At 37.5% G+C, this 21948-nt stretch overlaps 1 protein-coding gene and 1 pseudogene across 4 annotated transcripts in view; one reads left to right on the top strand and one right to left on the bottom strand.

Annotated features, from left to right (window-relative positions):
• LOC121237282 (protein MODIFIER OF SNC1 1-like) overlaps positions 1-20062 on the top strand; it is a 43480-nt gene extending 23418 nt beyond the window's left edge. The window contains exons 1-11 of one of the 4 annotated variants that reach the window (XM_041133963.1): positions 10040-10324; positions 11956-12031; positions 12802-12888; positions 12980-13024; positions 13237-13615; positions 15004-15106; positions 15489-15569; positions 15655-16683; positions 16852-16990; positions 17095-17365; positions 17438-20062. In XM_041133963.1, the coding sequence (XP_040989897.1) occupies positions 12000-12031; positions 12802-12888; positions 12980-13024; positions 13237-13615; positions 15004-15106; positions 15489-15569; positions 15655-16683; positions 16852-16990; positions 17095-17365; positions 17438-19900 (4629 nt within the window). In that variant the 5' untranslated portion in view covers positions 10040-10324; positions 11956-11999 and the 3' untranslated portion in view covers positions 19901-20062. Of the gene's footprint in view, positions 1-10039; positions 10325-11955; positions 12032-12801; positions 12889-12979; positions 13025-13236; positions 13616-15003; positions 15107-15488; positions 15570-15654; positions 16991-17094; positions 17366-17437 lie in introns of those variants that run through there. The other 3 variants (XM_041133962.1, XM_041133960.1, XM_041133961.1) reach the window with 3 other exon arrangements.
• LOC121237283 lies at positions 4927-8042 on the bottom strand (annotated as a pseudogene).
• Positions 20063-21948: the final 1886 nt, after the last annotated feature.

Here is a 21948-nt window from a genome sequence, read left to right as displayed (position 1 = left end):
CAACCAGAATCACAATGGAAAGGCACACATATCAAAAGACACACATAAACCAATCCTCTAGGAGTTCCCAGTAACTCATCAGTTACAAAAGTGAAGCAGAAATAAATGGTCGATAAAGCAATAGAAAACAGAAAATCAGAAAATGTTAGCAAAGCAGTAGAGATGAAATTCCATTTAGTAATTTTTAAATCATCCACAGGGTTGAATAAACAAAATAGCAGTTTTTTTTCCAGAAACAGAATTACAATTAATTTTTTTCAGAATAATAATAATAACTTGCAAAGATTAAGAAATAATTTTTTGCAAGTTATTTGTACTCTCCCCAGGATATTCATATTCTCTATCTTACAAGCCTCTAGAAATGGGGCATGACACTTCTCAATGGGAAAATGCCAGTAATTTGTACTCTCCCCAGGATATTCATACAGCCTACATGACACTTTACTTTTGTCTTTTGTTTTTTGTTTTTTTTGTTTTTTATAGGAACATGACACTTTACTTGATACTCATTATATGCTTATTTTTCAATGGTTCCAACAAAGGGAGTTTCATTGTCTGGTGTAGTTGTAGAAGTAGTCTCATGTTTTCAGGAGCTAGTACATGATGGGTATGAGACTTGAGGGAAAGAATTGGAGTTTTCTATGCAAGAGTCTTCTTATTAGATTGGCAGGGGGACCCTTTTGAATTAATTAATGTAGACATTAAGTTCATGATTTCATACAATTCCAAAGTTGATGTTTAGAAATTATTGTTAAGTCCACCTCGACCACCTGAATTGCGATATCATTAATGTTTAGTTCTTTTTTTATTTTATTTTTATTGTTTTTGTGGCATAGGCAATTGATTTATAATAGTGATGGGAATATTTTTGGCATTTCATAGCTGGAACGTGCTTCCTAATTCCCAAATATACATTTGCTAGCTAAGTTATTTCCTTTTTAATAATGATGAGGAATATCTTCTATACTAACTTTAAAGAGGAAAGCATAGGAATCTTGATGTTTGAAGTTCAATAATCGTGATTGTAAATTAAAGTGCCTTGTAAATTAAACTAGGTTTGTAATTACCAATTCTTCCCCTTGCTCTGTGGTACGTTTTATGCCATCCGACATTTTAACCAACTACTATTTTGGTTTCATCTCTGTTGTGATTTATTTGGTCATACAGATTATGCCTCAGCCTAGTAACTCCTCTTTCTTTAAATTAACCATACTACTCCTTCATTACAGAAGACTAAATAAGAATCATAAACCCAATTTTTTTTTTACTGTCAAATCACGACACATTCACTAGTCCAATCATGGTCCAAGCATTTAAAAGGAATACAATGCACGTATACTGGATGGCACAACCCATTCACTAGTCCAAGCATGATCACCAGAAAAAACTCCAAACCAAAATAGTTGAAAATTAAAACAAAAGCAAATAACAAAATAAGAAAAAATGCATAATACAAAAAGATATGTACTTGCCTTCCACTTGGACCGGATAGGGGCGAGTGTCTTCCATGTGCCTTGATCACCTTCTTCTAGGATTAGGGCTTTGGGATGAAGGGAAAGGGGCTGGGTTAGGGTTAGGGTTTTAGGATGAGAGAAAGGGGCTGGTTAGGGTTCGGGTTAGATTTAGGGTTAGGGTTTCGGGATGAAGGGAAATAGACTGGGTTAGGGTTAGGGTTTCAGGATGAAGGGAAATCGACTGAGTTAGGGTCAGGAGGGAGGGAGGTCTACTGTTTCATCTTCGAGGGAGGTGAGAAGTCGGGATGACGGGAAATGGAAGGGTTTTGCATTTCGAAACACATAGAGGAAGGAAGGGGTTTCACTGGAGAGAAATATAGCTTCAGGGTCTTCGAAACACAGAGAAGAAGGAAGGGGCTTCGCTAGAGAGAAATATAGCTTCAAGGTCTTCGAAACACAGAGAGGAAGGAAGGAAGGGGCTTCACTGGGGGGAAAAATGGGGAGAGGGGTCGAAAACACAGAGAGGTCTTTGGGGAAGGAGAAAGACAGAAGAGGATTCGAGAAATTGGAGAGAAGGAGGGAGGGCTAGGGGGAAACGGGGTAAACTCAATAAAATCAAAACAGCATCGTTTTTAATTTTCCACGTCAGCAGCCGTTTGCAAGCTGTTTACATAAGCGACTGTTAGTAGCGTTTTTGAAAAGTATATGTTGAAAAATGTATTGTATTTTTTTTTCTAAGTAAGAAAATTTCATTAGAATTAGAAAAGATGATACATGAGGAGAGGGTGAGGTTCCCCAACAAACACCAAAATACAATAACCACAGTGTAAAAGTGGTGGAAAGAAGGAAACTAAATTGGTTTTGGGACCAATTTCTTGGTCCCCACCCATGCCCTACAAAAAGGGTACCATATTAAAATATGGTTTTTAAGTAAGGCACCGCTGGAGGTAGTGTAAGATGTGGGTGCACTGCAGTTTTTTGTCTTGAGATATTTTTTAGAGAGATCTGTGGTCCCTTTTCAAAATCATCAATTAGGAAAAGCATTAACATAGTAGAAAAACTGGCATCAGATGGACAGACCATTTGTCTTCCCACTCCTTTGTGGTGGCGCATGGTGGCCATGCACCAATGGTTAGGAGGTGAGGTGGGATAGATCTGAAAGATCGTGAGGTGGGGAATCTGCTTGTAATGCGCATGAGCCGGCGGAGTTGTCGGGGCGCGACGACATATGGAGTCCACACGCAGAAACAAGTCGCACTTGAGGGTCACACGTTGAGATTTTTAGCATGACTCCACGTCGTCGTTCCAATAGATTGACGGCAATAGAATGGCTTGGTGAGGCGTGTGTCGACTGATGGTGGTTGGAGTGCAATATATATGAAGAAAACCGAACCAGTGGAGGGGATGAGAGAAAAAAACACTACCATGGAAACATATTCACACAATGGAAAGGAGATGAAGATGGAGAGGAGGGTGGATAACATATCACAGATCTCACCCTCCTTTCCGGCGGAGACACTCTTTTTAGAGATTTGGGTTTTCTAGTGAGAAGGAAGAGCTTCTCTTTCTAGAGAGAATGCAAACTGTGGATTGGGCAAAAGTAAAAAAAAAAAAGTATTGTATTTAATCGTATAATTCTTGAAGTCTTGGAGACTTTTCTTTTTGTTATTATATTTTATCTTTTCTACAAATGATTTTTTTTCCTTTTTTTCTTAAATTTTCTAATATCTTTCTTTGCAATTAACATTGACCGTGTAATTTTTTTGCTAAAGAAGAAAAAATGTTATCTTTGGTTATTATAAATGTGTGTCATATATATCGATAAATATGTTAATAATTTGATTGTATCTTGAATCATTTTTATAATATATATATATATATATATATATATTATATAGCCCAAGTTCAAATACATTATGAAAAATATATAGAGAAATTTATTTATTTCACTACTAATTTGCTCAAAGTAAATTTTTGGATCTGCCACTATGTACTAGGCCTACTATCAGCCTTATACGGGCAAGCATCAGCCCTTCCCATACCCTGCCCCTGGTTTGGTTTGTTTATCCTTGTTGACCAGGTGGATGGATCCTAAAATCTCCTTTGTCGTTAGATTTAGCGAAGATCAATATGAAAACAAAGATCTAACCAAAATCTACATTAAAAAAAGGAAACATTAACCACGAAACATATAACTAGCTTAAAAATGTAGATCTAGGTCAAGAACACAAAAAAACAAAGAAAATATATATCTAGCTCAAGAGACTGGCGACCATGGTTATCGATCTCTAGCTCGAGTGACCTACGGCCATAGCCACAGGTTTTGCCCAGACAAGGAAAAAAAGATATAGGAGGAGGAGGCGGAGGAGAAGAAGAAGAAGATGAACATGGAAAGAAGATGACTGAGAGAAGAGAAAGTGAGGGACTAGGAGCTAGAGGTGTTGAGAGAAGAGAAGAGAGGGAGAAAGTTGTAGACTTAGGGTTTTTGTTGCTTAAATACTAGGCATACAGGTGGGCGGGGTAAAAATTGGGCGGGTGGATACCCTACCTAGAACCCGCCTGCACCTGTGCCCCAGGTGGGGTAGGTGCAAGTGACTTGCCCCCCACCTCTACTGTGTATAATGGTTTTGTGTAATATGTGACTTGGAAAGATAAGGGAACAACTTATAGAAGCTTAACTATAACACTTTTTTGCAAAGCAACCCATAAACTATGAAATTCAACAATTGACACCCTAATTGACATATTCGCTTGCAATGTCTATCGATAATTTAGATTCAATTGTTAAAATTATGTAATGCAACTCATTTTTGTTTATAATTAAAATTTTAATTGGGGATCTCAACTGTTAGAATTTATAATTTGAATGCTACATTACAAGAGAGATGGTAGTTGGATGGATAAATGTAATGTTCCAACAAAGCAAGTATAGAAACGTCAAAGGGTTTTTCAATGAATAGCTATGGGTTTCTGAACTTTTACAGTCCTAAGAGGCTCAAAAGTTTCTACTCTATTTAGCCTAATAGGTCGGTTGTTAAAATTATTCTGCCCATTTTTTATTTTGGGCCTTTGATTTCCCTCATGTTTCCTTTGCCGTACAAAATCAATAGGACTAGGGAGTGGTCCCTTCATGCTTTCCCTCTACCTTATTCTTGCTTCTACGCCAAGTCATTATAATGCTGTAGGTACAACAGAACACTGCTCTGCAAGTTTCAGCGTCCATATTTTGCAGAACTTGCAGTATGCACTGCAACAGAACAACGTTTTTTCTTTTTATTTTTTGCCATTGAGCATTTGTACATTACAAAAGGAAATTTAGTGAGATAGCTTGGAGTTTTTAGTCAAAATCTGATATAGTCTGCACAAGATTGTTCTAGCAACTGCCAGATTAACATATGTGTTTTTTTTTTATCAAGCTTGGGACCAGAGAGCAGCTTGAAGAATTTGAGCTAAAAGTAAGTTTCCACCTACATGAACTCGATTGCCAGGATATAATTTCTGTAGACAGTTTCAAATGCTGGACGTGCCAACTAGTCTACCAGACCCACACAATAACATGGTTTGTATAATCAAAACCTTTTCTAACATGCATGATGTATTCATCCTAAAAGAATATATGAGTTGTGATTGTATGCAGACAATACAAAAATGAACACAACAAATAAATCGAGTTATATGTTCGACCATTTGCGGCCAGAATCAGCTACGGTTTTGGATGAACATACGATGGCAAAGATGCCCCCGCTGCAGCACCCTTCCTGATTGGCATTGGCAACTTGATTTGGCTCCAATAAATGATAAACAGAAAGCATAGAAGCAAGGCAAAAAGAACAACAGGAGAGGAGATGATCCCCATATTTTTTAAGGCAGAAATTCTAGTATGAGCTTCGGTACTTCTTAACAATAACCATTCGCTTTCAACCAAGGCAGCCCCTAATGTCCAAGAAATATCCCCTGGACCAAATATTATCTCTTTATCACCAAGACACAGAGCATCCTCTATGAGTGATGCCATATAAGGCACTCGGAAACAAAATTGTTCAGAATAATTTTGCGTTTCGGAAATACTGGTCAAGTTTGCCCATGATTTGGAGCATAACTCCTGTCCTTCCTCCCAAATATTTTTCAAGCTAGATCTTGGGCTCAAATTTAATATGTTGTAAACAGCAAAAAATCCAGATAAAGCATGAAACCGTGAGGGGTGAGTGACAGCTGTCAAATTAATGATATCACTGCCTGCATATTACAAGTGGAGATTAAAATGTGAGGTCCTGCACATAAATCTTACAAGTCCCTTCAATTAAAAGAAATAAGCACATTTTATCAATGACAACACATAATGCATACAAAGTTATGACAATAAAAATGGCAAATGGACACTGCTTTCTAGTCATTGATATTAGAAACCCAACTAACTGCTATCTACTATCACGAGGAAAAAAAAAAAAAGTGGACAACGCGGACTCAATGTTGCAAATAGTAATACTTAAAGAATGGTAGCTTTATGTTTCAAGTTCACCAAACATGTGGTGCTTTGGCAGTTGTCATAGCGTGAGTAACAATTAAGTTTCCATGACCATGAATATGACAATCAATGAGGGCATGCCTTTTACCATCCTTTCCAGAGATGCTTAATTATTATAAACCAAAGTGCAAAATCCTTGATTTGGTAAACAACCTAAATCTAATATTTGCAAAGACTTGCAACACCTCAAGTAGCATGATGTCGAGCCATGTAATTTGAAGTCAGTATGAAAGCCTACTAAATTCCCGAGGCTAATAAAAAAATGTGAGCAACATAACAAGAACAAAATAGACACATACGTATCAGGCTATGCTAAGAATATATACAATGTGAGCCACTGAGTTAGGAACATGTAGTACTCACCACCATAAGAAAATGAGCTTGCTTTACAGTTTGTACCAACTGCTGGTCGTGACCAATCTAAACTGCTTGAGTTGATGGCAGCAGCCCTTGCAAGTTCTTTGCATCTCTCCCAGTTGGGGTCACCAACCAGGTATAAAGAAGGAAATTCAGCTTCTCCTCTTTGACTAAAATTTGTCTTATTAGTGGTAATAAGCCCTAGGCAACCAGAGCAGGAATAGTTTTGTACAAAATCAGAACCAAGACAAGGATGTCTCACTTCTAATGTATTGCCAGTATTGTCTTCGAACCATTGTGATTGACTGAGCATGACAACACTCCTATCAAATGCCTCATTCAAGCCAAATGCTGGCAAAGAGTATGATAAAATCTGATGTTCCATTGAACCAATCTTTGATGTCACCGAGTGTGTATCTTCTCCTGCATCACCAATTTCCACCACAACCTGCAATGAGGAACCTCCCAGATCAATGAGTCCCAAAGTCGGTGACCTAGAATAATTTCCTAAGCTTCCCAATTTGAAGTTCAGGGCAACCCATCCGTAGTAGGCTTCTTCTTTCCCACTCAATACCCTTATCCAACTCTTCTTACACAGAAATGTGTGCTTTTTTACCACCGCCTCTACATCCTCCAGAACCTGCAGAACATTCCCAATTGCCAACCTCCTTAACCCAGCAGTACCTAAAACAAAAATAGGAGTGTCCCTGTGTCTTGCATGAGGTACCACCTGTTCTGCCCATTTAATCAATGGTTCCAAAGCCGCTTTCACTCCCGTGGAGTTAGCGACAAATTTATCTAATCCAGGCTCGGTTTGCATACAGTGATATTGACAAGAACTCTTCCAAAGTGAACTCTTGGTTTTATTGTCAGGATAAGAATGCAACAAAGTAGGAAAGTTCATGTCAATTGCACCTCCTGGCATCCACTCATACACATTCACTCGCGTACCCGTACTTCCACAGTCAACAACCACAGTAAAGTACGACCCTTTCATTACGCTACCACCTTCTGTTAGGTTAAATGCAAAATAAACACCGACCAAAAGTAACGCCACAAACATGGCAGTGACAGCAGTTTTTACCACCCATTTGTACCGTGTAAGTCCCGCAGCTAACGTCCTAAGTTTTCGACGGCGATTTGGGTTCCATAACTCTACAATCAACATGAATGCGTGCCAACAACTCTTTGCCTTGAAATTACCTTCAAAGCTAACTTAAAGAATTATCTGATAGTGAGATTAACTCAATTAGTACATTAATTTGCAAAGAATTCAACCAAAACACAAACCAGATCCGGTGAGTTCAGACATCACTCATTTGAACCAGGAAGCGCGCGCACACAAATGCGAAATTAATCAAATTGCATCATTGACAGTAAACTGCTGTAGAATCAACGATCTAGCAAACTTGAACAAATAAACAAGGCTGTGATCAAGTTGGCAAAATCCGACGAATTTAGAGTACCTGAGCACTTGGATTCCATTGGAAATCTGATTTCACTCCAAGCGGGTTCATACCCAATATGTTAATTTGCATTGATTTGGAATCGGAATAGGAGAAGACAGTCCCTTTGTTCATCTCTGAATCCATAGAAATTGGGCCGGCTGCTGCTCTGCCAATCTCTTAGATAGAGCCGATTGTCGAGAAATCGTAGACAACGCGTGCCTAATTGTGCTGCTTTGCACGTGCCAACTTATAGAGCAAATAACTGATATTAGGACCTTCCATATACCTTAATTAGGACCTTCCAAATAACTGATATTAGGACCTTCCAATCTTTTTTCTTCTTATTTTCCTCTTTCTCTCTCTCTCTCCACAATTTTTTTTCATATTACTTATACTTTCATAAAAAAAAAAAAATTCCCAAGTTGTCTCAATTTTTGGGTCTAGAGTTCGAGGGGAATTGATATATAGATTAGATTGACCATTCCATGATTTATATTGTTGTTTATGAATCTTTGGGATAATATTAAATTTTAATAATTGTTGTAAAATCTATGTAAATTTATAAGCAAAAAGATGTGAGAATGGATGACAAAAATGAGATCCTAGGTGCATTATAGGGGTGCTCCCGCCCCTAGTAGGCAGATAGCCCCCTGCATGGGTAGGGGCAAGTTGGGCCCCAGCCTTGTCCTGTTGGGACCAGTGCCTTCGCCCGGATGCCAGGGGACAGAATGGCTCCCATGGCTGTCCACCCATCTATAGGCCTTAAATACAACATCATCCAAAAATCAAACCCTAAAACAATAAACACTATAGCATCCACAATCAAACCCTAAATCCAAAAAATTAGGGTTTCGAGCTTGAGGTACTTATAATTACAAGGTGAGATGAAATGGCAAATGATTTTGAAGACGGCGAGTGAGAGAGTTGAGATAGAAGTTGAGGATCTAAGAGAGAGTGTCAAGACCCTTGTAATGAAACGATGTCTTTTTGGATATCTTCAAAATAACGTCGGTTCATTACAAATCTTATTTTTTTAATATATATATGGCATGGCGGGCTAAGGCCTAGCCTAGCACCCACTCCCAACATCTCTTTAAGGCGGGCATCCATTCGTCCGCCTCAACTAAAGCCAGATGAGTGGGCTGGATGCAGGGGCTCGCTCAACATGCCTGAGGTGCAATTCTATAATTACTATTTACAAACTCAATTATGACATGTCAAACACATTATTGATTATAAAATCTTCCGTATGAGTTAGCATAAAAAAAATTAGTATTTTTAATTTTTTAACTTTCGCAATATCATAATAAACCTACTATTTTTTGCAAAGGAGCCTATATTATAAATTTAATCGATACACTCTCATTCATGACGAATAAATATCATTTATAATAACAAACTATAAGCGGTTACAAAATCTCGAAATCAAAGTCTCATAAAATCTATTAAGCAAAAACAACGAAGACCTAAACAATGTAAGCTGTAAAATTGTCTAAATAAGAAATTAATGTCAGATGAAATATCATAAAACTGACGTGTATATACACTAATTTGTAAATAGTGTATTATTTTATATTATTATCTATTAAGTAAAAACAACCAAGAATTAATATTATAAGACTGGCGTGTATATACACTAATTTATAAGTAGCACATTATTTTATATTATTATCTATTAAGTAAAAACAACGAAAAATTTAAAAATATAAGGTGTAAAGTTGTCCAAGTAAGAAATTAATGTCGAAAGAAATATCATAAGACAAATGTGTTTAAATACTAATTTGTAAGTAACAATTTCTTTTATTAATAATATAAAATTGTGAATAATGTTGGAATAAAATAATTTAAGGCTAATTTGTTTTCAGAGATGAGATGAGATGAGATGAGATTAAAGTTAAAAAGTTAAATAAAATATTGTTAGAATATATTTTTTAATATTATTTTTATTTTAGAATTTGAAAAAATTGAATTATTTATTTTATTTTGTATGAAGATTTAAAAAAATTATATTAATAAAATAAGATGAGATAAGATGAGATATTTCTTAAAAATAAACGAGCAACTATCAAAGAGAGTTTCAGATAAATTCATGTTATCTGCATAGTCTGAATTTTGGAGTAGTCTGTTTAAACTTTAAACACCATCATATTCCTTTTATTTATTTAATTCATAAATTAAATAAAATAAAAAACTGAACTTTAATCCAGGAGTAGGTCCTCGATTTATACCACTCCAAAGGTACAAAGTTACAAACCGTAACAAATCCTCGAACTCTTCATTTCAGCTCTCTCTCCCCCCTTCTCTCTCTCTCTTCCCCCCCCCCCCCCCCCCCCCCCTTCTCTGTTCTGCTTCTTCGATCTGAAACTCCCGTCGCTTTCAACTCTCTCAGATCTCTCTCTGAGCCTTCGTCGCGATCTTCACAAACTAGAGAGGTTCGATCGCGTATGCATTCCGTTCTCCTTAAAGAACTTTAAATAATTTCTCGGATTTCCTCTCTCTCTAGGGTTTCTTCGAATCCCCTGGAGCCTTCTTCGTCTCAGGCAAGTCGAATTACCGCCGAGTATTTTGTTCTAGTTTCTCCTTCTTGATGCTCTTTTTATGGCCTCCCTTTTGTTCTGACTCCCGGGAAATCTAAGGAGTGGAAAAGTACAAAACGAGAGCCAAAAGCAAAGGACTGGAATAGAGAACTCGATGGCTTACTAATTCTTACTTTGTGCCAATTTTTTTATGAGATACTCTAATGGTCTTCTTTGCGGTTTTTTTTTTTTTTTTTTTTGTTTGGGTCTCTGCCTTCCCCTCTGCTTTCTCGGAAACTGAACAGAGCATTTCGGGTTTCGCTATTTGCGACTGTGGGATTTTTTTGCATGCTGAATTCAGGATTTTTTATTTTATTTTGTAGTTTAACGTCGTTTCTTGTGTTTAATATGATTTATGTCTGCGTGGGAATGGAAGGTTTTGTATGTATTGTGGTTAGGTTTTTCTTTGGAAGGATTGATTTTTTCAGCTGGATATGAATCATGGTTTTAAAGATGTTTTGTTATGTGAGTGGCGGTGTATGAGTCAGTTTCTCTCATATTGTCACAGTTCTTTTGTGATTGGAAGGATGGAAATGGTGATCAATGCTGTAAATGCGTTCGAGTAAATGTCTTTTGAATATCTTATTGAGCTCGGGAGCATTTGCCTTTTTCTCCCTGGTTTATTGATGCTTTCAAGTTTTATGCAGTATGGAACGTGACTTTCGAACTAGTAATTGTGAAATAGGGTGGCAAGAGTTTGTAATAAAATACGCCCTCGCTTGTGTGTGTGCGCGTTTGGAGAGGGAGAGATCTGTTCCCAATTTGAGGAGATTTTTAGGCAATATGCAACACAGACTGGTAATCACACTACTAAATAGTATCACTTGGCCATAAGAAGATTGAAAATTTACAGTATGATAGCTAGAAGAACTGTTATTATATAGGTTCAATTGTTCTGAAGATGTGGATGACGACCAGAAGAAACCTTTGTTGGGGGCAGTGAGCAAACATCTACGCAATGTTAGTTGGTCATGGTTTGTTACAACTTGATTGTTTTAAAAGTCAATTCTAATCGATCAGGATTGAGCTTGGTTGAGTTGAGCATATGGTATTGACCATAACAAAATCCTATTGCAGCTGGCACTTTTAAACATTAGATTTTTTTTTTTTGATGAGTACTTTTAAATATTAGAATTCAATATGCTGTTTAGAACAATGCATGTACCATAGCATGCCAAAGTATCTGAATGGCATGAAAATCTTAAAGAAAGTCGGTCAGCTTCTGGACAAGCTGAATGACAGAAAAATTTAATGAATTTTTACATGTTGGCTTACTTGGAGGATGTCAACTTTAACATGTTGGTAAGAACATGGATTGAAATGGTTCTTGATACAATAGTTTTCAATGTAGTTTCTTTCTTACTTGTTAAAAAAAAAAGTTTCCACTGTAGTTTGAAATCTACTCGTATGATATAAACAGGCTGGGTGTATGGATAATGTACATTACCGTAATTGCTCTTTGTGTTTTAAAACTTCACCTCTTAATGTGGATTTTGAGGTTTATACATATCCTAGTAATTGCTTTGTCTTATCCAAAAGTCATATTCATTACTGCACCATCCTATAATGATCAATCTGTTTTTCTCCTTTCCCAGGCTGAATCAAATTGCTTGAATGATTTTGCGACGGCAGGTGGACTATGACATCGAGTATGTTGAGCGGAGAGAGAAGGTATAATATATGTCTTTGCATCCTTATTACACCCCATTCCTGATAAGGTTAGGCTTATCACTTGGTTACTTTTCGTAAAGTTACAAAACCTAAATGCCCTGGTGGTAAGCACTTGTTCAATCCTTCACTAGTCAATGTCTCCTCTACTTACCCTGGCTTGCAGTATCTTCCTTATCATTACTTGGAACATTGTAAACATAAAAGTAAAAGTGAATCCAATATTTGGTAAGTAGCACATCATACAATAAAAATGTGATTGGATAGTTTTTTGTTCAGAACATCTTTGAAAGCACCTTTACCATCACATGCAGAATGTTGAGAAAAAACAGTTATAACTATAACCTTTTTGTATCACCAATTTTAGTTTATATTCATTTATTCATTACTTTATAGAATGTTTATTGGTGATCATTTTTATTCATCTCATTATTTGTTTTCTTAATTGGTGATACTAAGCATGTATAACATCTAGTTAGAAACAAAGAATTGAATAATTAAATTAAATTATTGGGCCATGATGGTTTTGAATAGATACATTTGTTCTTTGAAAGGCTATGAATTGATTGACCATTCCACCACAATACCAAATACCTTGATACCTTGGTCTTATTTTCTCCTTCAATATAATTGATTAGTTGAACTATCAGTTTGGTCTATATGTAAATTTTATGTGCTGGAGAATACTTTTGAGAAATTGTCCTCAAATTCTTTGACGCTGTAATGGACATACATCCTCTGGTTGTCATGTAATAATCCCAATGCTCTTGCAGGTGGGCTTCTTCTTCTACCAGAAGAGGTGGCATGACAGTTTTAGGGAAAGTTGCTGTTCCAAAACCCATAAACTTACCAAGTCAAAGGTATTTGGTTCCTGCTGAATTCTTTATGATTATCTTTACAGAGGTGCATGGCTTTCCCCCAAAAATTGATTGTTTTCTCTGTTGTTTGAAGGTTAGAAAATCATGGCCTGGACCCAAGTGTGGAAATTGTTCCTAAGTAAGTTATACATCCATCAGTCTTGGTTATCCTCCCTTCATCTCTCTGTCTCTGTCTCTGTTTTTCTGTCTCTCTGTCTGTCTGTCTGTCTGACTACCTGGCTGTGTGTTTTATGATTTTTATGCGTATCCACACAATATTATGATGCTGTTATTTCTAAGTCTAGATTGTAAATGCCTATGTGGTGCTTCACAACATTTTACACTTGACAGGGGTACCCATAGCTGGGGCAGTAGATCATCTTCTTCCACATCAAATGCATGGGGTTCTTCAACACTATCTCCGCGAACTGATGGTGGTAGTGGTTCACCAAGTCTTCTCAGTGGCCGTCCTTCATCTGGTGGTAGTGGCACAAGGCCATCAACTGCCAGTAGTGATAGAGCTCATGAACCTAGTGTTAACAACGCATGGGGACAAAACTCTAGACCATCATCAGCTTCTGGCACATTGACATCTAATCAGACATCACTGACATCGTTGCGTCCTCGCAGTGCAGACAATAGACCAGGTAGCTCACAGTTATCCCGGTTTGCTGAACCATTGCCTGAAAATCCAGGTGCATGGGGTGCTGTTGGGACTTCAGAGAGACTGGTATATCTCGTATCACAAATTCTTTATTTGAATCTTTGGGTATTACCAATAATTACAAGTAAAGAAGTCTTACCGTAGCATATGCTGAAGTAACAATCTATTGGTTTGTCAAAATTTGTGCTACAAATAGTTGTGGGTGTTGTGGTAATTGATTAACATGTTTTGTTGGCAGGATGTGTGTATGTATATATATCCTTGTCAACACCCATCACTGATATTGTAGATCAACAAAATAGTTTCCAAACCCACTGATATTCAGGAAAGCAATGTGACAACTTGTTACTGTGTTGGGTAGATTTGTCAAACAGGATATTGCTGAGAATTATGTGATAGGGGGCTAGTGCATTTCTCTCAACTTCTCTCTCTTTTTTTCCCACTTTTTTGCTTTAATCCCTAGGCTTACCTCAAAAAGATATGTGAAGAGAAGGACTTATCAAAAAAAGATATGTGAAGAGAAGGAAAAACACAGTATGTAGTCAACTCATCATAATTTGAGGCATTGTGTAGCACATTCCAAAATTGGAGAAATAATGAAGGCGTCAAAAGATGGAGGAAATAGGATCAAATAGCGAATGGTCTTTTTGGAAAGTTGCATAAAGTCATGGTTTTACTTTCATAGGTGCAAGAGTTGTATTTTCCAAGAAAAAAAAAAGATATCTAGAATGTTATTTGGGCGGTGACTATTTTGTGTTGCCCTAATAATCATAATAATAATAATAATAATAATAATAATAATAATAATAATATGAGGAATATTATTCTAAGAATTTTCATTTCCCCATTTGATAGTGCCAAAGTTGTTGGTATAAATGTATTATTTTTTTTATTCCTTTATTTTTTAGTTTATCGAGAAGACAATAACCATATCGTCATTAGACATAGGCTTATCTGAAGAGCATTGAGGATCACTTGAGATAACTACAATTTATATGGTGATCTTAAGCTTTCGTTGGTTATGTATTTTTCCTTTGTTGGTCTTGGTTTATTGGAAGACCATGATGATATCTCAAGTCAACTACAATTTATATAGTGATGTGTTTTCCTCTCTCTGGGCTTAGCTTTCATGATTTTCTTGTATCTTTTTCTCTTTTTAGATAGGTGTCTCTCTTGTTTACATCCTGCGTACCAGGATTAATCTTTTTGCACTTTTTGCAATATATAAGAAAATTGTTGCTTTAGTGTCTATGGTTGATGACACTTCTAGTCTCACTAGTTTGAGAGCACATAATAGTGAGATAGTCTGGGGATTGGGTATTGAGTTAAGTTTTTGATACCATAGGCTCTATCAATTCCCAGCCTGCAACAATTCTAGTTTATTTTTTTCTCTGTATACTCTCTTTCTCTCTCTTAGAGAGCCTGATAGTATTTATCCACTCTAATACATGCAGGGGGTATCGGCACCCAAGAATGATGGTTTTTCTCTAACTTCCGGAGATTTTCCAACACTGGGTTCGGAGAAAGAGAATTTTGGCAAGAGTACTGAGTCACAAGGTTATATTTAACTTCAATTGGCTTTCTATTTTTTATTTAATGTCATATTTATGATTTTTAGTTAGTCAGGGCTGGCTGGTAGTTATGTACTTTTCTTCTTGAGTGTGATATGCTAACTTCAAAAATAGTTCCTTGCCCGAAAGACTGAAGCTGATATCCTGCCTATATCTTTTGTTTTAAAGCTTTAAGAAGATAATTGCATGGTATTTTATCAAACTAAATTTCACAGAGCGTTTTAGTCATTATTTATTTGAGGTTTACTTCAATCTTGAATTGTTAATGAGACGCATGAAGGCCATTAATTATCACAATTATCTGTTTTAGGTGCTTGAGTAGAATATTCAATGTAAAATTTGATTTCTTGATCAATTACTGAGTGCAGACCGCGGTTCTCATAGTCGACCTAACTCATCTTCTGGTGGAGTTGCACCGCTGAAAGAGAGGAGCGGGACATCTATCGCTGGTTTGTGTACATGCATTTAACTCCAATGCTTTTAGTGAATATGTTGAGACCCTGCTCCTTATGCCAATTTCTGTCTTTATATCAGGTGATGTTTCTATGAATGCAGATGCGAAAAGTGGTATTGCGAATTCTTGGAGACAAGATAACCCTCCATACAGTAAAGATATAGGCACGTCTGGTGTGGAGAAGTGGCAGGCTGATCCACAACCATATCCCAATGCTAATATTCCTCATCATTTTGAAGCTTGGCACGGTCCTCCAGTAACTAACCCTCCAAGTGGTGTTTGGTTCAGAGGACCTCTGGGCGGTCCTCCATATGGACCTCCTGTTGGTCCTGGTGGTTTTCCCATCGAACCATTTCCTTATTATCGTCCTCAAATGCCGCCTACTGCTCTTGCCAGTCCACAGCCAGGTCCCCCACCAGGAGGCGGACCAAGGGGACACCATCCAAAAAATGGAGATTTGTACAGACCGCATATACCGGATTCCTACATTCGGCCAGGTATGCCAATTAGGCCTGGATTTTACCCCAGTCCTGTGGCATACGAGGGCTATTATGGTGGTCCAATGGGATACTGCAATTCAAATGAACGGGATGTTCCATTTATGGGAATGGTTGCTGGCCCCTCTCTATATAACAGGTTCTCGACCCAAAATGCACCTGAGCCTAACAATTCACTTGGAAGATCTGGTGGATATGGTTCTACTGGCAAAACGATGGTCCCGGAACATGTGGAGTCTGGTCATCCTCATGATACTCGAGGACCATACAAAGTTCTTCTGAAGCAGCAGAATGATTGGGATGGAAAGATTGAAGAGAAAAAGTGGGAGGCAACAATAGCAACCAGTGCTGGATATGTTGAGAAGGGGAACCGACCAGGAATGTCTTCACGTGAGAATGACTGGAGGTCAGATTACGGAAATGATGAGAGAATGGGTTTAAGGGAGACAGTGCCAAGTCAAGAAATCTCTATTCAGACTTATGACAACCAACGGTCTTCTTCTGTACCTGTTAAAGCTAAGTCTCCTGAAAGTGTGGGAAATACGAAAGCAATTGATGATATTTCAGCAAGGAATTTGGAATCTGCATCCACGGGTTTACCAGAAATTACAGGTTCTGTTTCATCTGTTCCAAATGAATCCACTCTTATTAAGAAAATTGAGGGATTAAATGCAAAAGCCCGGGCTTCTGATAAACAACATAATATTACATCCGTTCCCAGTTGGGAGGAGCAAAAGAATATATCGCAGGTTCATAATGCCAAGGCTAACCATTCTGCAGATGAAGGTGGTAGGGGTTTTGTGTATCCTGAAATAATCCATGCCTCTGAAATCACAAATCCTGCCTCCCGTGAAATGGGTGTTTCTGTTGGAGATAAGAGCCTTGAATCTACTGCTGCCAGTCGAACAACAATCTCCAGGTTTCTTTTTTTTTTTAATATTTTTTCCTGTACCTTGCAGCCTTCCACCAACAATGTATTAGTTGTTTCCAATGCTGGTAAAATACTGATCTTCAGATTTGCAGGAAATCTATTCATGACATGCAAGGCAGAGGTGGTAATCGTGGTCAGAGAGGGCACAATAGCCAAGAGGTTGATGGTTGGCAGAAAAAATCTCGAGTAATAGACTCTGCAAGTCTTGTATCAGCCTCACGGTTTGAGACTAATTCTAATGTCATCCATGTTCATGAACACCATACATCTGTTGAGGCTTCTGAAAAGTCTGCATCACATCATCGAGCAAAAGATGATAGAGAATCCACTCCTGTGTTTGATCCGAGTGATTACCAGTCACAGGTAATATTTTTTGTTTTATTTTCTTGCTAGTTTTTCTGCAATGAGATTTATGTTTTTGGTGTATTTTGTCAGCGTCCTAAGTTGAGAGAGCTTGAGCAACGGGCCAAACAACTAAGGGAGGAGGAGGAAGAACGGACAAGAAAGCAAATGGCCAAGGCTCATGCAAAACTGGAAGAGTTGGATAGGCGTAAACATTCAATGGAAGGTCCAACTCAGAATGCAGAACATGCTTCAAGTGATGCCATTGATAACCAGCAAGAATTGAATGCCGTTCCTCCAACTGGTGAGGGCAGTGCCAGTAGAGTTGAACAATTCCCTGTTTTGTCCTGTGAGCTACCTCAAGAGAAACCTAAGAGTGTCAACAAGGAATCGATAGTACACAATCAATCTATGTCATTGCATCAGAATGCTGATAGTGCTGATGTTGCTTATGGTAATAATGATTCCCATGTTCACGATGGTAATGCCGCAAAGCAGAAGCGAATGGGCTACAAACAAAAGCAGAATCTTGAAAAGAACTCTAATGTGAAGTTAATTTCCCCCGGCACTAATGAGGCACTGAAACACCATAATGATGCAGTGGGTAAGGTCACAGTCTCAGTTGGTACGGTTGCCAATGAAACCACCTTGAGCTGCAAATCAAGCTTGCCTGTGAACTCAAATTCAGTGGCTGAGTCCTCGAGCTTGACTGTGAATGCAACTGCAGTGGTTGAATCCTCCTTACCTCACAGAAAAAAGAATAACAGGAGTGTCAAGAACAAGCACAAAGTCGAGGCAGCATCATCTATGGCTACTTTACCATCATCAGAATCAAAAGAAACAAATCTTGTGAATGCTTCTCCTGAATGTGGTAAGCCAAATGCTTCTGATACTAAGTTGGATCCTAACTTGGTTCAGTCAGTAATCATGTCCAAAGATGAAAATCTATTATTGGAGCAATGTTCATCTTTACCAACGGACGATTCTCATGGTAGAGTGAATAATAGCCAGTGGAAATCTCAGCATTCTCGCAGGACGTCAAGAAACCCACAAGTTAATAGACCAGCAGAGAAATTTCATGGTGATGTTATTTGGGCACCAGTGGCGTCACATAATAAAGCTGATGCTGATGAAGCCAGTCGGAAAAATGTAGTTGAAGTGATTTCTCCATCCATGAAGCGTGATCATCAAGTACAGAGTAACCCCAAATATAAGAGGGCCGAAATTGAGCGATATGTACCAAAGCCTGCAGCAAAAGAAATGGCTCAGCAAGGAAACAATCAACAACTGGTGGCATCCTCAATAAATCAGACTACATCAGATGAGAGAGTTGGGAGAGCAGATTATAGCTCTCCAGGCAGTCAACCCGCTGGCTCAGCTATTGTAAAAGTGGGGCTTGGCTTGGACTCCCGAAATGGGGATGGTAGGCAGAATAAGCAGCAGGGAAAATCTCATGGGTCGTGGAGGCAACGTGGTCCAGCAGAGTTCAGCGTGCAGAGTACACAAGATGGGCCTTCTTCATACCCTAGTCGGAATGTTCAAAAATCTGTTGAACATTACCAAAGTCAGCTGCCGGATGTAGATTCAGTGGAAGAACAACAAAAGTGTTCTGATGAAAAGAATGCTCCTGATGGATGGAACATTCCTGACAATTCCGAGTCAGTTGCACCAGTTGCAGTTACTGTCATAAAAGATCAGAGAGTGGGAGGCAGAGGAAAACGACATCCATTCAAGGGACAGAAAGGCATGGGGAATAATAATGATCTCGATCAGAAGAAAATTAGCAGTGGAGAAACCAGCAAAATTGATACCCAATCTTCCTCCATAGAAATGAGTCAAACACACTTGCCTACGACAACAGAAAATCGAGGTATTGGGGAACGTACAACAGCTCATTGGCAACCCAAATCTCAGGCATTTGCTGCTAATTATCAACAGGGAAGCAGACCCAGTAGCGGCCGAAGTGTAGGTGCTGGAGTTGTCTGGACGAACAAAAAAGAGTCTACTCGTCAGGGTGCAGTACCACAAACACACCTTCATGACAATAGAACCGGTGGTTTGTCACAGCCTCACCGTGATCATGATCAATCTCCCTCTAAAAAAGTCGATGTGGAAGAACCATTGGATGTAGGGCATCAAGAGGCTAAAAGAGGGAGAAGGGTAGGTTCCTTGAGGGGACGACCCCACTCCCCGAATGAAATTCTTGTTAGCCCAGCCGAACAAGCCCCTGAAACTCTGGATGTTAGACACGAGCAACGGTCATCATTGGGGTACCGCAAGAGTGGACACCATAATAATAACCATCTTGGCAGGGGGCATGAAACTCGTGGAGATTGGAACTCATCCGGGCAAGATAGCAAACATCATAACCCACCAGTAAACTGGGAGAGGCAGAGGCAGACTTCACATTACGAGTACCAGCCAGTCGCCCCCTACAACAGTAACAAATCAAACAGTGCTGAGGGACCTAAAGATGTAGCACATAATATAGGTCCAAGGTTTAAGGAAAGGAGTCAAAATCACTCGAGGCGTGGTGGTGGGGGAAACTCTTATTGACGGCAAGGTGGCAACGATCGAGGAGTAGATGCGGAATATCAGTAGTTGGATTAGAAATTCTTCAGAGACGTTGATTGAGCAACTATGGGTGATGCTAAGCCAAAATATTCTTTAGTTTGATGGGGGAGAACTTCTATGTGGTTAATTTCTTTTATTTTTTTTTTTAAATGTATCTGATCTACCCATTGTAACCTGGTCACAGCTGGTTTGCTGTGGAACCCTTTGATATGTTTCTTTCTTTTAAGCCAGCCTTGTATTATCCCTTTATTTTTAATGGAACAGCAGAGAGAAATGAAGTGAAGTTTTCTGCTTCCTCGTTGTATCTCTATTTCTGGTTTGTGTGTGACTGTTTTGGAGTGCCAGCCATTTTCTTTTAGTTTTGGTATGGTTTTTGGCGCTTTCCTTTAAAAGCCAACACTCATGTTGAAGCTTCGGTTTTGGATATCAAACTTCTGTTTAGGCCTCGAGTACTAAATAAATATTATCGTTAAAATACCTACTGGATGAAAGTTCCTTGAGTGCTAAATTCAATAGTGTTGGATGCTCGTAGGAGGTACCAAAAGCATCAAAATATAAAACTAAATAAATTCTAATCAGCAAGATGAGTTCTAAAATAAAATAAAAAATTGAGAACTAAAAAAATCAATTAATCAAAATAAGAAATAATTAATTTAATGAAATAATCACAATAAAAATAACTAAAATGAATTCTAAATATTAAAATTAAACTAAACAATGAATAACTACTAATGGAGAATGAAATGAGGTTTTGGAATCCACCTCACTAATTCATAGTAAAATATTTATGATAATTGATTCTTCCCGAATATCTACATGATAATCTACAAATCAATCTTGTTATCATGAAGAATATTATTGTTGAAAACATTTTTTTTAAGAAAATATGTAAATGATGTTCTTCTCCTCTCAAAGATATAAAATCAAATAATCACTTGTATCTGTTAAAACAAATCACAAAAAAATATTAGATTTTATTTTATGAATCGGGCTCTCAACTAATTAAAAGTATTTTAGATCATGAGAAAAATATTATTGAAATCATATCAAGAATTCTATCTATCTCAATTGGTATGAAGCAAGAACAATATAGATCTTTGGACACATAATTAATTGGAAAAAATCAATCTCATAAACAATATTACTAATTTTCAATGAGATTTCATTCTCAACCTTAGTTGAAAATTTAGCTAGACATATTCATAAAAATAAACTTCAAAATTTGAACGTAAATAAACATCAAAACAACATTTTAAAAAAACTAAAGAAAAATAAAATTACAGTGATTTCAAAATATAAACATAGTTGTAAAACTGGAGGTAGAACTCTGGTTTATTTTTTGAGCTTTGCTATTGATCATCCCACACACAACACTACAACCCACACTTTTTTTTTTTTTTTAGTTTTATTCTTTCTAAATTAATTGAATTATTTTGCTCTTCATCCATACACCACACACTTGATAAGAATAAAAATTGTGTGGTGTGTGGTGTGAAGATAATGAGTAGAATTTTTCTTATTTTTTTATTCTTCTACCTACTGCGACACTGAGTTCTTTTTCTTTTCACCTTTGATTCCGCCCCTCGTGTCCAACATGCTAGAATGGCTATGCATAAATCTATTCTATTTATATAGGTTGGTGTTGTAAAACTAAAGAATAATAACAAGATAATTGAAGGATTGCAATATATAAAACTAGTTCTTCAGGAATTCAATATTATTTCTCTCAACTTTCTTATTGTGTGTCTACCACAAATACTCCTCAAGACTCCCTTTTATAGGCATATGAGGATACATGATATTAAATAGATACATGAACTTAGGGAATGCCAATACATGAATATGAGAAATAAGAATACATGAATGGGTAAGAATTCTAATGGTTATCCATCAATTACATGGAATGTATTTTATTGTATTCATGTATTTACAATACTCCCCATTGGATGACCATACACAAAGAACATGCCTCGTTAAAATCTTGATAAAGAAAAACCCGATTGGAAAAATCCAACGGTGAAGGAAAAATA

Source organism: Juglans microcarpa x Juglans regia, chromosome 6S (genome assembly GCF_004785595.1).
Source record: "Juglans microcarpa x Juglans regia isolate MS1-56 chromosome 6S, Jm3101_v1.0, whole genome shotgun sequence".
Classification (NCBI taxonomy): domain Eukaryota; kingdom Viridiplantae; phylum Streptophyta; class Magnoliopsida; order Fagales; family Juglandaceae; genus Juglans; species Juglans microcarpa x Juglans regia.
Note: the sequence above shows the minus strand (reverse complement) of the source record. Positions and strands in the feature narration are given on the sequence as shown.